Genomic DNA, 17,884 nt, shown 5'->3' with positions numbered 1-17,884 from the left:
CGTATTTGTGTTATGGATAAATAAAATTCATGCAATATCCAGGACCGGTGCATCGGAGTTAAAATGCAAGCAAAAGTACTTAATGTAATTAATGCTCTTTAAAGTGCGTCGTACATAATGTAATTAATGGTACTGTCAATACAGTTATTGAATATATTACATCCAAGAGGATGCACTTCAATCATGTCGAAAATCTCATGTAATTTTTATAGCTACAAAATAAACAAATGCAGTAAAAGCAGCATAATGTCAGTTTATGCACTGTAATAATGATAATTTTGTCCTTTTTGGCTAGTAATATTACACCATATTTTTAACATGATTGAAGTGCATCCACTTGATGTGATATCAAAATTATTTTTTTGCTGTGCTGTGATTAATGGAATTAATTTAATCTTGCTTGCGTTGGAGTTAAAGGTTATTGCATGCTCCTTGGGGAATCCCTTATAATTTAATCCATAATAGTCTATAAAATCTACAACAGAGATCTTCTCGCTCTGCATTCACTCTGCAATGCTATTCATATTTTTAATAATTCTTGTAGTGATTCCTCAAAAAGTACTCCTGAAAAAAAAAAACATTTGGTGTTCTCCTCAGCATTCACTCCCAGTATTCTTTGGATATTCCCATGGAGCCACCCAAGGAATTCCATTTTAGTTCTGCTCCGAATTCTCATTAATTCTTTGAAATGCTTCGCATAATATCCTTGGAACTCTCTTTTTAATTCAATAAAAAAAAAATTACTCGGTAATATCTTCGAAATTGCTTCTACATTGAAGATGGAAAGATAATACCATACACCATCTCTGCTAGTACATTAGTTCTGATGAATCACGGAGAAGTAACTACAAAATGCACAGTCTTTTAAAAAACAGTTCAAGTCTTAATTCAAGTCAAGTTTAAATTTAATAAAATGTATTTGATACTAAAGATAAATTTGCTCCGGATCTATTAAGTTCAATGAATGAAATAGAAAAAAAGGTAGAAAATAAAATTATAATGGTTTATTTTCTTAATAATGGTCATAGAAAGAGAATTTTAAAATTCCCTGAGTAATGAAGAAATTCACAAGGAATGCAAGTTTTTCCGGGCGAAATAAAATGCCCGGAAGATTTCTAGTTCTCCGGTTTATTCGAAGACACATACGTATACAATTCTATAAAGGCTGACTAAAAGTAAATTGGTACACCCCTCGCGCGCCACTAGCACGTCTCTAGTGTTGGGAATCGAACATCTTTGACAGTTGTTTGTTTACACTTCTATAGAGAACAACTGGTGCAAGTTTGATCGAAGTAGTCGATCGCGTTCAGATATAACGTCAAATGGAACTCGAAAGAAGAAAAAATGTTGTGCACAAACACCTGGAAAATCCGGAGTGGTCCGGTTCCACGCTGGCTAAAGTGCTGAAGATGCCGAAAACAACAGTTTGTCGAATGCTCAAAACCTACAAAGAAACCCTGAGTGTTGAAAGGAATCAGCGGACCTACGAAAAAAACTGGAACCAGAGATCGTCAACTGCGCAGCAAGGTGTTGAGGTGCCTTATAGCCAACCGCGGTCTTTTGATCAGAGATGTGGCCAGAAGGTACAACGCCAACTTTCAAACGGTGCGGAACATCCTTGCCAGGGAAGGACACAAGTCGTACAACGCCAGTGAACATCCGAATCGACACATGCAGCAGAATTCCGTGGCCAAAAAGCGTGCAAGGCTCTTGTGCGACCGTGTTTTGACGAATCACAAGGGCTGCACTTTGATCGATGACGAAACATACTTCAAACTCGATTTTTAACAGCTTCCCGGTCAAAAGTTTTACATCGCGACTGGACGTGGGGATGTGCCGGGAAGATTCAAGATCGTGTTTACCGACAAGCTTGCGAAGAAGGCCATGATTCGGCAAGGGATTTGCAATTGTGACCTGAAAACAAAACCATTCGTCACATCCTCGACGATGACATCCCAAGTTTACATCGAAGAATGCCTGAAAAAGCGTGTATTGCCGTTCATCCGCAAGCATAGGGACAAAGACATTTTTTGGCCTGATTTTGCCAGCTGCCACTACTGGTGGTTCTGGAGTGGTATGCTGCCAGCAAGATCATTTTTTTCCCCAAGCTAATGCATCCTCAGAATTGCCCGGAATTTCGACCAGTCGAATAATACTGGGCAATTTCAAAGCAGTGACTTCGACGAAGCGGCGGTGCAGTAAAGAATATCCAGCAAAAGCGGGCAAAATGGAAGAAATGCGCTGATTCCGTGTCCGTTTCCACTGTGCGGGCGCTGATGGGCTCCATCAAAATGAAGGTTCGAAATTTCGTTCGAACTGCAGAAATGTAACCATCTAATGCTGCAACTTTGAAGTTTTAATAAAAGTACTGTAAAGCAACCATTAATGGACTTTTAAACTTATTGAATCACGAATAACAGGTCTTTTTGTGCGTATCAATTTACTTTTAGTCAGCCTATCAGCTAACACCACTGCAACCAGTAATTTGATCAATTGTAGAATATCCCGTGTCCTTAGTTTAGTGCATGTCGTATTACTCCATCGCTATTGAGAAATGATGAAGTACACGATATTTTGGAAATTGGATTCCTTATCAACAAAATTAAGGAATTACACCGAAAATGACCATGCATCAAAACCCTAGTCTTAACCAATTCAAACTAGGGAACAACGAATGGAATGTTAGGAAACACATCACTAATTATTTTTTTCTCCTTTTTTCAAGATCATCGGTAGACAAAGCCGAGTCTTGTCACTATCAACAGGGCATAAAAAGTAACAAGGACTAAGATGTGTTTCTTTGATTACTGAAAAATCCTGTTCCCCTAGTTTGAAGTAGTCAGGACTAGGAATCGGTGGTAGATCTTACATCCCGTAACGAACCATGAATAGGGTGATCTACCCACGTTACGGGGCAGCACCTACCGTAGTAATCCTACAAGTTCCAGGGTGACCAGTTAACTAAAAATGGGGAAAACCGGGCAAACGCCAGGAATTTTAAATCATCTGAAAAAAAAAACAACGGTAAAAGCCCGCAAATTGTGATGACGTGAATCGGGAAAAATATCTTTCGTCCTATTTTCGGAAGAATAAGATTCTGAACCTTGGAAAAATGTTAAGACCCTTGGACTGGAGTAGATTTTCAGGATACAGTCACTTTGAAGAACAATGGAGATAATTTTGAGAAAATTTAGGAATGCATTCTAGGAACAACAAGAAGGTATTTCAGCGAAAAATTCCAAGGGAGTTGTGGGAAGAACTCTTAGAGAGTTTTGATTAGAATTCCAAGCCAATTTTGTGAATTCAAAGTAGATGTTTTAGTTAGTTCATGGGAAAATTTCATGTTTGTGATGATTGTGAAGGGTTCCAGGTGCATTTGTAATGACTATTCTTATTAAGTTCTGAGAAGAATTTTTTGAGAGTTTTGATGAGATTTTCGAGTGTGTTGGATTCTGAGTAGAGTTTCCATTTTCCGACCTTTTTAGGCTACCCGGAAATTCCCGGGAATCTTGAAATAATTACATACTATACTTGGAGGGTTCAGACTTTTCCTGAAATTTTCTTCCGACTTCCAAAGAGGTTTTCATTCTTTCCTTTCTCGGAAGTTTCTTGTGGCATTTCCCGGAAGTTTCTTCTTTTTTTCAGGAATCTTCTTCCAACTTCCTACGGATTTATTTATAATTCTAATTATTTCCCTCAGTAATATTTTCAGGTGTTCTCCTGGTTACTCTTGGAAAGTATCTCTGACCTTATTCCAAAGCTTATCTCGCTAGTTTATTTGAACTTCTTCCGAAATTGGTATCCTTTTTTTCCTGAAAGATACACCAGATTCTTTTTTTGCATCTCCTGAAAGTGTGTGTATTCTAGATTTATTTTGGAAGATTCTGGCTACACAGAGTTTTTTTTAATCCTCCAGAAGCTTTCCCGGATATATCACAGGAAAATTTTGTTCCAACTTCAATAAGCTTTTCCAACTTCAGGATTTTTTTCAGAATTTTTGTGCGAATTCTAAAAAAAATTTCTTTATTATTCGACATAATCTGGAAGCTTGTCCATGCTTCCTCGAAAACATTTTTTAACCACAGCTGAAAGGCTCTTCCCTGAAAGTTGTAACTGACTATTTCCAAAAGTTTCTTTCCACATCTCCCAGGAAGTTTTTTCCAACTATTCCCTGAAGTTCTCGTTTTCTACTAGTTCAAAACAGGTTTTGGATATTTTCTTAATCACAGTGGTGATGGTTTTCTGTAGGACACTTTTCATTTTGCAATGCTAATAAAATTGACCAGGAGTTTGCCACCGTAATACTACTGAGCATCCAGATGCTTAGAGTAAGCGAATATATATGCCCTTCCGGCAACCAACTCCGGTGAGGATATGTACTTGAAGATAAGTCCTGCGAGGCTCTCTGTTGCTAGAACAGGAAAATACATTCACGAGTTTAACTAACTCCATTTATTTAGAATCTGAGCAGCAATGTTCCAAACTCCGGAAAATGTGATTGCTTGGGTTGTGATGTCAATACAAACGAGATTATGAAATCGTTCATCAGAGAGCAAGAGAATTCCTCAAAGTTACTCTGAATTGCTCTGAATTTCTCACTGTCTTCCCCCTCGGATCAAAATAAAAGAAAGGGAAACTAATATCTCCTCCAACGAGAAATCAGAACATCTGAACATCAAAAGTCCATTCAAAAGATTGCAAGTCCATTCGAAGATGAAACAATAATATTTTATTTAGTGAAAAATATAATTTGCGTTGCTCAAAGATTGAATTAATCCATGTTTCTGCATTAATTTTTCTTCCGAATAATGGTGACATCTATCGGAAATTACGTTCCGTTAATTGTTAACGGAGGGCTGTGTAGTCTGTGAAAGGAAAATCACATATTGTGTGGCATCAATATGTATGGGTTGTTGAGAAATTGAGCTCGTGAGAGACCATTTTCGTTCTTGGATTTGGATTTTTTGGATCTCTTGCGACTGGCAGTAAAGCGGGTGAAAAATGTATAGGAAAATAGTGTTATTTAATTGTAACTTGTTTCACAATAATTTCCGGGAAAGATTTTAAACGTCAAAACTCCAGACTGATTTCTTTAGGTTGTCGTTCACTTTTTTTTTACCTGAATGTGCATCGAAAACGAATTATTCCCACTTCTCGCGATTTTTATATGAGGATTTTTTATGACTTCCTACCAGCGGAACTGCGCCATCTCCGCGGAAAATGGCCTTACGATATGATTAATTCAAGCTGCTCAAAATGAAGAAGAAATTATTCATCGCAATTAAAAAATTGGTAAATCAAATATGATCGCCTTATTTAAAAATAATAAAATTTGATTATTTTTCCAAAATCTGTGATCTGTATATCTGTATCAAAATATTTAAAACAAAGTCTGTATGAATACAGATACATCTTTATATGTGGCATCACTGGATTCCATGGATGTGTTAACTGCTCATGTTTTGAAGTGTCAGGTACTCTACGTTATAGTCTGTGGAAGAGATTTATAGGTTAAGAGGTAACGTCACTGACATCTGATTGAAAATTAATGCAAAAGCTTGGCTAAATGGTAAATTGATTGAATAATTTAACGTTGGTAAACAGTGACATTAATATAAAGTGTCTAAACCCTGAAACATGGCGGTATTCTGCTTGCAGCTCATCAAAAACCAGCATAAATCCAGTACCTTAGAGAACTTCCCCCGACCTAATCAACAGGATTTTAATGGATTGTATTTGTCTTATCTCCCAGGATGGTCGCAATGGAGCACAGATTCTAACATCGTCTTCGATTCGGAGTTGGGGCCCGTTCAAATATTATTTAACGCAAAACAATTGATTTTTGAAAAAATATCCCTCTACATCCAACACATGGCATGTAACACGTAGCCAAACTACCCACACCCTCTCCTGCGTTCTGTAATATTTGAACGGGTCCCTAATAGATGCTGTTGTGCATGGATCATCAATTACTATCAGATTCGTTATTTGGTCTCTGTCTCTCTCCCTCTTCCGGAAATAGGATAAACTCTGTCCATTGTGGTTCCATCCCCCCTCCACTGGTTTCTTCTATTCTACCGATTCTGATCTTATCAAGACGAGCACACTAGTGCCGAGTAACGAGTGTGATTGAGTCTGCTCTTTGTATGTCTGCAGATATCTGGGCGACCACAAGCAATTTCCGATTCAGTGCCTTTATGGTTCAACATTGCTCCTTGACCACCTTTCAACTAGAAAGAGAAAGATCTTTTCTCCCCTTACTCGAGCGGTTAGTCACAGACGTATCCGAAATGAGGCAATAGAAGTTAAAGCTTCCAGCGTATGCCCATGATGAAATCCAGGAAACTTCCTTTGTTCCTAATCAACATCTTACCTCTGGCGTAGCACATGGAATGAGTAAACCAGTTTGTGTGCCTCCGAATGAAAGCAGCACTCCGTCGTCGGCATCATCCGATTTTGCCCAATTTAAGACACAATCAAAGTGCTGACAGCGCTCACCACTTTCGGCCATATAGGGAACCACTCGTCGGTTAAGATTTGTTTGTCTCACTTCCACACCGGCTTGAACTAATCACTGCCACTTTCTCCTTTCAGATACGTCCATGGAATTGGTTCCGAAACGAGGAATTCGTTGTTTCATCTGCACAACGCCCGGGATCTGGTGCTGGTGACGACCTGCCGGCATGGAAAAAGCTGGCGAGACCTCCAGGACGCCCGCTGCGACGAGGACAACCGGGAGTATGACAGGTGAGTGTGGAGCGAGGCATAACATTTAGATCAATGCGAAATATTTGGGGAAAACTCGATCTGCCTATGTTGAGAAATTTAATATTCATCAAACACACACACACATTCACATAACACCGTCGGTCTGTCGGTTGGGTTTTCCTATTAAATATGCTAGGCAACTGTGGGAAATTTCGTGCGACGAACGGTGTGGGCTGTGCGGTTAAGTGAGATTAGTGAATTTTGCAAGCTAGCAAATTGAAAGGAACATGACACGATTGACGGTGATGAAATTGATTTTGATGTGTTTGTTTAGGCACTGCATCGTATGCTGTTGGGGGATGGAAACTTGGGATGGGTTAATATAATCGAGGACATGACATTGAAAAATTCAAAACTACAGATACATTTATGACGTTTTATTTTATTGGGAATTGAAAAGTTTAAACGTTATCAATGCAAAATAAGGAGGATTAACCAAACTTCTTCTACGATAGTTGTGAGGGATTCTAGATTTCATGTAAAACCTGGGATATTTTGAGTATAATTTCAAGCAAAGTCTGAATTTGATTCAACGTGTATTTTAATGAAAGTTCATTGAAATATCTGAGGATTATTCCATGATAATTCTGAGCTAACTTCAACTTCTATTCAATTTTCATACTGCCGTATTCTAGCGGAACTACCCACCTACCCTCTTCAGACTATCCTCTAGCGAATAAATTATCGCACTAAAGCTTCATGTTAGATAGCATTTTCAACCAACTACAAAAATTAATTAAGTGGAATTAAATGGAAGATTGCTGTTTTTGATCATTTCACTGACAACTCAATTTCATTACTTCATCTAAACTATGCAAACAGCATGCGAATGAGTTAAAGAGATGAAATTACAGCCACCTACTCTTTTGCTTTCACCAGCTTCATTCTTATCTTCCCCCCTTCTTAGCTCAGTATAGCGGCGGAAGTCGACTGTCTAACAGTCTTAAGAGGTATGCTCTGGAATGGAAACGAAACTCGAGCAAAGAGCCATTATTATTCCATTCACCAAGGATCAGGATAGAGTAGTTTTAGTTTTTTTTTCCCTCCCCACAGGCCACTAGGAAGCGGAAAATCTCCCTTCCTGTTAATTCTGAGGGTTCACCTACTTGGTCAGTTTCATATTATATTATTTCAGAGGATGTCGAGTGCTTCTAAGCCTCAGTGTATTTTGTTTTTATTTCTAGTGTGTTAATTGGCGGGGCGACGAACATTTGATTCCAATTGCTTTTCCTTTCCATAAATCATTCGAGATTCGAGATAGTGAAAACTGAATAAACTACACGCAAACAACAAATGGCATGAACATCAAAAATGTAAGAGTGGATTTATTACATCCTCCGAGACATCCTCTGCAATGACTACTGACCACTAAAACCAATTAAATGTACTTTAAACTTGGATGCACCACGGCTTTAAGATTACGAAAAACGAAACCATAGGGTTGTTCATCTAATTTCCATCCTACTAAGTACTACTCTCTTTTTGAACGGGTTTGAACACAAAATTGAATATTTCTGTCAAAGATGACTTCTAAATTTATTCACCTTTCCATGCATACCGTTGGCTTTGTTAAAGAGTTACAAATTGTTGAAATATTGTTTAAAATCCAATACTGCTTCTAGATTCTAAATTCGTCCTACGAGTTTCAATTCCGTCCAAACGCATTGAAACGCCATTCAATTTTCTTTGTCCTACGGATAAATGTAGAAAAAGGAGATTAGCTAGGATCGCTTCTTTTGTTTTGAGAACAATGAGCGTAAATATTCATACAATGCGCTCTAATAGGATTTATGTTGTGGCTAACGAACTAACGCATCGGAACAAACCTATTATTGATTTGTGCACAGTGAAATCATTGATATTATTAATCTTTTCTGATCGATAGAACGGAAATGGGCGAATACGACGAAGTAGCGGTCTATCCTACATATATTTCGCCGAGAAAAATTGGAAGAAATAAAAAAAAACTGCAAAATCTCACCGAGTGCTGTGGTTGTGAGTAGCAGTGTTTGTTTTTATCACGCAAGGAGTAACGCTTCAACCCAGTGTACTCGGCCAACCAGAACGACTCAGTGACTGAATTCAGTTGACTCAGAACATTTTCATTCCATACAAAATTTTCTCCATTAGCTATGAGTTCATGCAGGTTTTCCCAAATATGAGTAAATTTTGTATGGAAAGAATATGCTCTTAGTCATTTGAATTCAGTCGCTGAGTCGTTCTGGTTGGCCGTGTAGATGAATTACGTTCGTTTTGAAATACGAGTGAAATGAACATGCGAATATGCGTTTGTTGATATTCACCTTGATTATCCAACCTGAAATTGTCAAAATCAAAAACTATGTTCAAAAGTAAAATAATCAAATTCATTTTGGGCAAAATGATTAATTTGAATATTGTCGACCCCAGCCTAAAACCTCGGTATTGTCATCAGTTCAGTATGAGGCAATAATTTTCCATCGTGCGTAAAAACGTAAAGCACAACATGTTCTACGGCGCTATATTTGTGTAAAATGAAAATAACTCGTAGCTAGATGTTCATTATCGCCTCTGTTATTGTCAATACTAATATTCTTCTTCATCTTGGTGGGGATGATTTTGAGGATCAAATGCAAAATGATTATTGTCATACTACACAAATACAGTGCTGTAGAACGTGTTGTGTTGGTTTTTATACACAGATTGATGGAAAATTATTGCCTAATGCTGAATTGATGATGATATCGAGGTTTTAGGCTCTGCAATCGACAATATTCAAAATAATCATTTTGCCCAACATGAATTCGATTATTTTGCTTTTGAGGATCGTTTCTGATTTGGACAATTTTGGATTGGATAATCAAGCAATGGTGAATATCAACAAACGCGTATTCGTGGATGTATAATGAACTCATTTGTTAGTTTTGCTCGTACCCCACAGCGAAGATATTCAAAACGAACTCACTTCATCTACACTGGGTTGAAGCGCTATTCCTTGCGCGAGTTAATGTTTTGAACGTCGGAGGTTCTTTTTAAAAAAGATCTACTCACTACTGCTGCTACCTAAAGACTACTTTATTCAATCAATAATTCCAACAGAGAACCTAGCACTCGCGAAAAGTGTCCACTATGCAAGTTCGGAGTCCAATCGATCGCCCGATTGCGGAATGCTGATGAAGCTCGCTGCTGTTGCCGTTATGTGAATCCGTCCTAGATGCTGACGAAAGCACCGACGATGGAATTTGCCAAGTACGGTTGGCACCGGCGTTAACTCGCCCCTCCTTAGTGATGAACCTCCAGGGGCATAGTATTTCCAAATGAATATGTATTTAGATTTCCGACGTTTTTTCCAGGTTCCGATTTTCCATGATGATCGTTGGTGTTTGGCATCGTCTCTAGTTTGATATTTGTTGTTCTGCGGGAGAAAATGCTGAGGAAAATAATGATACCGATTATGGGGAGGATGGTTATCCCTCCAAAAAGGGACCAGTGTGGGAAATGCAGACTGTAGCTTTTTAAACGGAGTAAATCCAAATCTTTCCGTGTTTCTGTTTGCAGTTTTTGGAGGTGTTCAATGTGCTAAAGTTCAATATATGACTGTCCTTGGAAATAGCTATTCCGTCCAGATGAAGGTGGACCGGATTTCCAGCAGTGGTTCGAGTTCTGCCGGCATACGAAATGTTGTTGATTCGTATGGTGCAATTCTCGTATCGAATTAGATATGATCCAGTAGTTATCGCTCAGCTTCTGAGACGTGTAGACGTTTTTCAACTACGCTTATCAGAGAGTCAGGCATTTTTTTACAATTGTCCTTGTGTCGCCGGGCCACGTCGCGTGCAGTGTTTCCGCGATGAGGCAAGAAAACACCTTTCGAATAGATTATTCGAATCTCCCTCTGAAGTCATCGTACGAAAAAACCTACGTTTTTTGCCGTACGGTACTTGGTCTGAAGAGGGAAGATGTGAAGAGACTACAGTGTCATAGAGGCGAATCATGCGCGTTCGTCAAGGTCGCCGACCTAGCTTTGGCCCAACAAGTGGTCGATGAACACGACGAAAAACACGAAGTGGAATGCAGTGGAAAAAAATACAAGCTCCGTATTACCATGGAAGATGGAAGTGTCGAAGTGCGTGTGTGGGATCTTCCCGAAGGTGTGTCGGAAGAGAGGATTCTCGAGTTCCTCAGTCGGTATGGCGAAGTGCTTTCAATCCGGGAGCTTATGTTTGGTGAAGGTCACGAGTACGGTAGCGTGCCGCTTGGAATCTGGTCTGTCCGCATGGTGGTAGAACGAAATATCGATTCGTGGGCCACTATCGACGGAGTGAAGGCATACATTGCCTACAAGGGTCAACTGCAGTCGTGCCGTCACTGCCACGAGCTGACACACACGGGTATTTCGTGTGTACAAAATAAAAAGCTGCTGGTCCAGAAGAGCTACGCTAATGTGGCAAAGCAAACGGGACCACAGCAGCAGCAGCAACAGCAACAGCTGCGAAAACCATCGACCCCGAAGCCGCAACGAAATAAACCAGCTGGCCCGAAGCCTGCTGCGCCACCACCGGTAACGTCGGAAACTTTTCCCGAATTGCCACCGTCGACAAGTGACAACGAACTGTTCGGCCAGAAAACTCACATCGGCCAACTCACCACGCCAACAGAGGTGGTAGTACTATGCCAGAATGCGAGACCCCAACACACAACAAAACCCCAACCTCCAGCATCGTCGAGAACGCTCACCAAGGTGACCGATATCAGTTCGGATTCGGTGGAGCTGTTCAAAAAGCCTGGTGGTGTACCTCCACGCAGTAAAGCGAAGGGCAATGAGACAGACGAGTCAAACACTTCCACGAGCAGCAGGCGAAGTCGAGGGCGACCTATCCTCAAAAATCCCCGCCGCGATGACGAAGACGACGAGATGGTTGAGTAATACATTCCATAATGTCTCTCACATCCTACAACGTCGCTACCATTAACATCAACACCATCACGAGCCCGACGAAGCTTAACGCTTTGCGAGCCTTCGTCAACAGCCAAAACCTTGACATTGTGTGCCTGCAAGAGGTGGAAAACGAGCAGCTTTCTTTGCCAGGCTTTGTCGTTGTCGCAAATGTGGATCACGCAAGGAGGGGGACGGCGATCACACTGAAGTTGCACATCCAGTATTCTCACGTCGAGAAAAGCTTGGACGGTCGGCTGATCGCTTTACGAGTGCAAGATGTCACTCTTGTCAACATCTATGCCCCGTCGGGCACTGCACATCGTGCTGCTCGGGAAGAATTCTTTAACGACACTCTTGCCTACTATCTCCGCAACCGCACCGAGCAAGTAATTCTAGTGGGCGATTTCAATTGCGTGCTTCGCCCAAGTGACTCGTCCAGCCCGAACACAAGTCCGTCACTCAGAACGGCCGTCCAGCAACTACAGCTTATCGACGTGTGGGAAAAACTGTACCCACGAGATGCTGGCTTCACCTTCGTCAGCAGAAATGCACGATCCCGTCTTGATCGTATTTACGTGAGCACCGGGCTTCGCGACCATCTACGAGCAGTGCATACTCACGTCTGCTCGTTCTCCGACCACAAAGCGCTGACACTCAGACTCTGCCTTCCCCACCTTGGACGTGAACACGGCCGAGGCTTCTGGTCCCTTCGCCACCACCTGCTGACCGACGAAAATGTGGCGGATTTCCAATGCCGGTGGCAATATTGGACCCGTCAGCGCCGAAACTACGCCTCCTGGATGGAATGGTGGCTGTCGTATGCTAAGCCCAAAATTAAATCTTTTTTCAAATGGAAATCGCGAGCTGCTTTCGACGAGTTCCATAATGAACGCCAGCGACTCTATTTCGAGCTACAGCTAGCATACGATGGCTACTATCAGAACCCAGCGATGCTAACTACGATCAATCAGATCAAAGGCGAGATGCTGGCACTGCAGCGCAACTTCTCGCACATTTTTATGCGCATCAACGAGACATACGTGGCGGGAGAACCCATCTCCATCTTCCAACTGGGAGAACGGAGAAGAAAGCGAACCGTCATTACCCGGTTACAAACCATGCAGCACGATACCATTGATGATCCTCACGCGATCGAGGCGCACATGGTGAATTACTTTTCCCGCCTATACTCGGAAGAAGAGAGAGCAGATGATGAGAACACGTTCGTTTGCGAGAATGCCATACCACCCAACGACGAGTTAAATGAAGCGTGCTCGAGTGAGATCACCACGTCAGAGATTCTTGCTGCAATACGGTCCAGCGCATCCCGTAAATCCCCCGGCTGTGATGGTCTCCCGAAAGAATTATACTACCGCATGTTCGACGTCATCCACCGAGAACTCAATCTGGTGATGAACGAAGCGCTCACTGGCAACATTCCTGCAACGTTTGTAGACGGTATCATTGTATTGGTCAAGAAGAAGGGTGGCGACGACACAGTTCGCTCGTATCGTCCCATATCGCTTCTAAACACGGACTACAAAATATTCTCTCGCATTCTCAAAACCCGGCTGGAGGGTGTGATGCGAGCGCACCACATACTAAGCGACGGGCATAAAGCTGGGTTTAGATAGGGCAAGTCAATTGATCAAGTCAGTTGAATTCAACTGACTTGAACGCGAATTGAACGTGTAAACCATGCCATTCAACTGACTTGATCAACTCACTTGAATTGAAAAAAGTTGAATCAGGCTCAACTTTTCAAGCCAATTGAATTCAACTGAGTTGATCATTTGACTTGCCCTATCTAAACCCAGCTTAAATGTTCAAACTCAGAGCGAAATATCTTCCAGGCAACTCTCGCTCTTAAAGATCGGATAGCTAGTCTCCGTCATCATCGCCGCGCCGGGAAACTCATCAGCTTCGACTTAGATCACGCTTTCGATCGGGTCCGGCACTCATTCCTTTTCGAAACCATGCGCTCGCTCGGCTTCAACCAGCATCTCGTCACTTTGCTCTCCGAGATCACTTCCCGCTCCACCTCTCGACTGCTCGTGAACGGGCATCTCTCACGGCCGATCGACATCCAGCGCTCGGTGCGGCAGGGGGACCCGTTGTCGATGCACCTCTTCGTGTTGTACCTTCATCCGCTTGTGTGCAGACTTGAACAAACATGTGGGCTTGATCTGCTGGTGGCATATGCGGACGACATCAGTGTGATCGTCACATCAACTGCACAAATCGATTCGATTCATGGGCTATTCACGCGTTTCGAAATAGCCGCCGGCGCCAAGTTGAATGTACGCAAAACTGTTGCCATTGACGTTGGATTTTGCGAGGGAAATCAAATCGACGTCCAGTGGCTGCAAACAGCCTGCACGGTGAAGATCCTGGGAGTGATTTTTGCAAACTCGATTCGGTTGATGACGACGCTGAATTGGAATGCGGCGGTTGGCAAGTTTGCGCAACTGATGTGGCTCCAGTCGTCTCGAACCCTGACCCTACTTCAGAAGGTGACTGTGCTGAATACGTTTGGAACATCTAGGATTTGGTACCTATCGTCCATTCTACCACCACTAGGCGTACACATAGCGAAAATTACGTCAAGGATGGGCACCTTCCTGTGGAGTGGGATAGTCGCCCGGGTACCATTGATACAACTGGCGCGCAGCCGGGAGCATGGTGGACTGAAGCTGCAATTACCGGTGTTTAAGTGTAAGTCGCTCACCATCCACCGACATTTGCGAGAGATCGATTCCCTACCTTACTATAGATCCCTTCTTTTCCACGATAATCCCCGCCCAGCAATTTCTATAGATCTTCCCGACATCAAATTAATCCTATCAAATTTATCAAACATTCCTCTCCAAATCCAATATAACCCCTCCGCCAATCAAATCCATCAGTATTTTGTCCAGCAAATCGAACTGCCAAAGGTGGAACGCAACAGTCCACAAAACGACTGGCCACGCACGTGGCGAAACATTGCTGCGAAGCAGCTCTCTTCAACGCAGCGATCGAAACTCTACATGCTCGTGAATGGTAAAATCGAGCACCGAAAACTACTGTTCCTAATGCAGCGAGTACCGGACGAAAACTGCACACATTGTAGCAATCAAACGGCTGAAACTCTTTTCCATAAATTTTGTGCTTGTACTCGTGTCGGCCCGGCTTGGACGGTTCTACAGCAGAGGATAGCAGGCATTATGAATGGATGGAGACGACTCTCTTTTGAAGACTTGGTGATACCTTTCCTAGCAGGAATAGACAGAAGAAGGCGTGTGGAAGTGCTTAGAGTTTTTATTAAATACATTTGCCGTGTTTGTGACTGTAACGATAGAATTGATGTAGATGCACTGAAATTTCACCTAGATCTAGAATAACAAATTGTAAATACTATTATCAAATGAACTGACCAATAAAACTTACTCATTAAAAAAAAAAAAAAAAAAGTTAGAATTCTTTCATTGGTGCTGCAATCTGATGATAGGGTAAATTGCTCATTGAATTCACCAGTAAATAATACTTATCGATGGAAACAATCTCCTGCTGTATGGGATTTGATGAATAGTTGCCAATGGCTGGTCTCGCATCTATTAGGTTTGGTATGCATGTAGACTCGGTTACTTCCAAAGTCCTCAATACGATAAATGATGGGTTCTCGGTTCTTGAAGATAAATTTCTGTGTCGGGTGGATCTGAAAAGATCTCTCTGTGGTGTGGATTTGTTGTTGGTTGTGGAATGTTGGGAAAACATAGATTCTACGAAAAATTCTGGGGTCTAACTTCGGCATCTTGATGAATAATACGATCTCCTTGCGGTTGGTGACGATTGCTGTCTTAGCATAGGTTACGAGTTCGGAATTTGAGAGAACTGTAATATTTTCTCTCTCTAAATCTCCCCTAAACCTGGAGATGAACCAGCGTCTGGCTGAAAATCTCCTTAATAACGACAACCAACCAACCAACCATCTCTCCTAAACATTTCAATTTAATTTTTTGATAGAATTTTTTCATTTAGTAATTCTACTTTTGCTAAGGCTATAGTATCAATAATGTTGTTTATTTTACCATTTAATTCCTTAAGGTTTGAAAAGAATATTTATGGAATATAGTTCCGAAGTTTTTGAATTGAACAGTTGAATAGCATCTTTTGTTTTATATACACTGGAGTCGCTTTTTACGCGGTTTTTTTTACACGGTTTTTTTTACGCGGTTTTTTTTACGCGGATTTCGGAATTTACGCGGTTTTTTTTACGCGGATTCCGGAATTTACGTGGTTTTTTTTACGCGGATTTTGGTTTTTTTTTTACGCGGATTTCAGAATTTACGCGGTATATCGCTTTTTACGCGGTTTTTTCTTACACGGTCTTTTTTTACTCGGTTTTTTTTACGCGGATTTCGGAATTTACGCGGTTTTTTTTACGCGGATTCCGGAATTTACGCGGTTTTTTTTTACGCGGGACGTATCACCCGCGTAAAAAGCGACTCCAGCTGTCTCTTTTAACTGTAATGTCATTAACTTTAAATCATCTGCGTCGGGGGATCCGGCAAAAATTCCAAACTTTACCTACTGCGTCCCAACGTTTCTGTCTCTTGGTTTGTAAAATAGTTCCTAGTGAGAGGTTTATGTCGTCAAATTTTTGGACTATCATATCTGTAAACTGCGTTTTTCCTACTTTATCAAATTTATCTCTCAAACCGGTTACATGGTGGTTCAAAACTCCTATGTTAAAATGATGTAGGTAATAATATGAATGAATCTGAATTCTGCTAACACCTTGTTCGAAAACAAAAATTGGTTGATCTATCTTTTGTATTTGTAGCGTCCATGTTTGTCTCAATAGTATTGGAAGTATAAAGATTGTCAACATCTTCCGTTGAACTTTTGAGGATGATTTTGGGATGGTCTTCGCTAGGAACTTCTGGCTGTGGAGAGAAACCAGGCAGTCACTTTGGGGTTGTCCTGTTTGCTGCGGTGCTACTGGGGGCCCTGATGACGATCGAGCCGGATGGCTACGGTGTCCTGATTTCTGCTTTGGTTGCTACGGTAGGGCTCGAGGTACCCGTTTGTGATATGTGCTTGGCTCCTTGGACCAATCGCTGGAATCTGTGATATTCCACTTTTGAGGATCGATCTCACAAAGGCAATATTTTTTTTTATTATTATTTTTTATTATTTCTTGATAAGGCTCTTTACAGAACCGAGGATTCTTGTTCACTATACAATACATCTTAAAACTATAGGCAAAAGGTACAACACAATAAACATTTTATCGTTCGCTATCCAATAAGCTTCCGCTACCTGAATGGGAGCCGCTTCCAGTGGTTTACTTGTATGGCAGATTCGTCAACGAGGGCCAGAGCGCTTCCATTGTAGCAATGGACGCAAAACGTGGTCAGCACTCACACATTCATCACGAAACGGTTGCTTCGCAAAGTCGACGACGCATCGAATGAAAGAACTGTTGATAAAGAACAATGAGAAGGACCACACAATGGTTGCTGCCGAGTAAACAGACGATCGCGTGACACACATTGAGAGTGGTCTGCTTATGTTGACAGCCGAGAGAACACTGACAAAGGCAATATATAGTGTTTTAATTATGTATGAGTCCTGAAAGTTATAGCAAAAGCGCTTGACAAAGCCTAGCATGTTATTTGCCCTGTGAATTATTGTGTTGTAATGGTCTATGAAAGTTAGTTTGGAGTCTAACATTATTCCAAAATCCCTTACTCTTTCACATTTTTCTACATTTTGATTGTTTGATGTGGTTCTTTTCCTACTTCATGATATTAAGTTGCATTTGTTTACATTCAGTTCTATTAGACTTTTTTACACAATATGTGTATGTCATTCTGGAATATATTGATGTCTTCTTTATTTCTTATGTCTAAAAAGAGCTTCATGTCGTCGGCATAGATTAGCATAGTTTTTTGAGAATGAAAGAAATGTCGTTTACGTATACAATAATAAGAGGTCCCAAATGAGAGCCTTGCGGGACACCTGAAGTGGCTTGAATTGGGCTCAATTTTTTTCCGTTGAATTTAATTATTTGTTGTCGGTTAGTTAAATATCATTAAAACCATTTCAGTAGTAATGACTCAATTTTTTTTTTGGCAAATTAAAAGGTAGCATTGGTATGTCATTGCGGTCAAATGCCTAGCTAAAGTTTGTAGGGCTTCTACGTGGTTTCCA

At 41.2% G+C, this 17,884-nt stretch overlaps 1 protein-coding gene across 1 annotated transcript in view; it reads left to right on the top strand.

Moving 5' to 3' along the window:
* ttv (exostosin glycosyltransferase 1 ttv) overlaps positions 1 to 17,884 on the top strand; it is a 504,257-nt gene that overhangs the window by 260,608 nt on the left and 225,765 nt on the right. Inside the window, exon 2 of the mRNA XM_065233387.1 lies at positions 6,595 to 6,747. Coding sequence (XP_065089459.1) covers positions 6,595 to 6,747 — 153 coding nt within the window. The remainder of the gene's footprint in view (positions 1 to 6,594; positions 6,748 to 17,884) is intronic.

Source organism: Ochlerotatus camptorhynchus, unplaced genomic scaffold (assembly GCF_037179485.1).
Source record: "Ochlerotatus camptorhynchus isolate MF236.1 unplaced genomic scaffold, CSIRO-AGI_Acam_v1.1 ptg000401l, whole genome shotgun sequence".
NCBI lineage: Eukaryota > Metazoa > Arthropoda > Insecta > Diptera > Culicidae > Ochlerotatus > Ochlerotatus camptorhynchus.
Note: the sequence above shows the minus strand (reverse complement) of the source record. Positions and strands in the feature narration are given on the sequence as shown.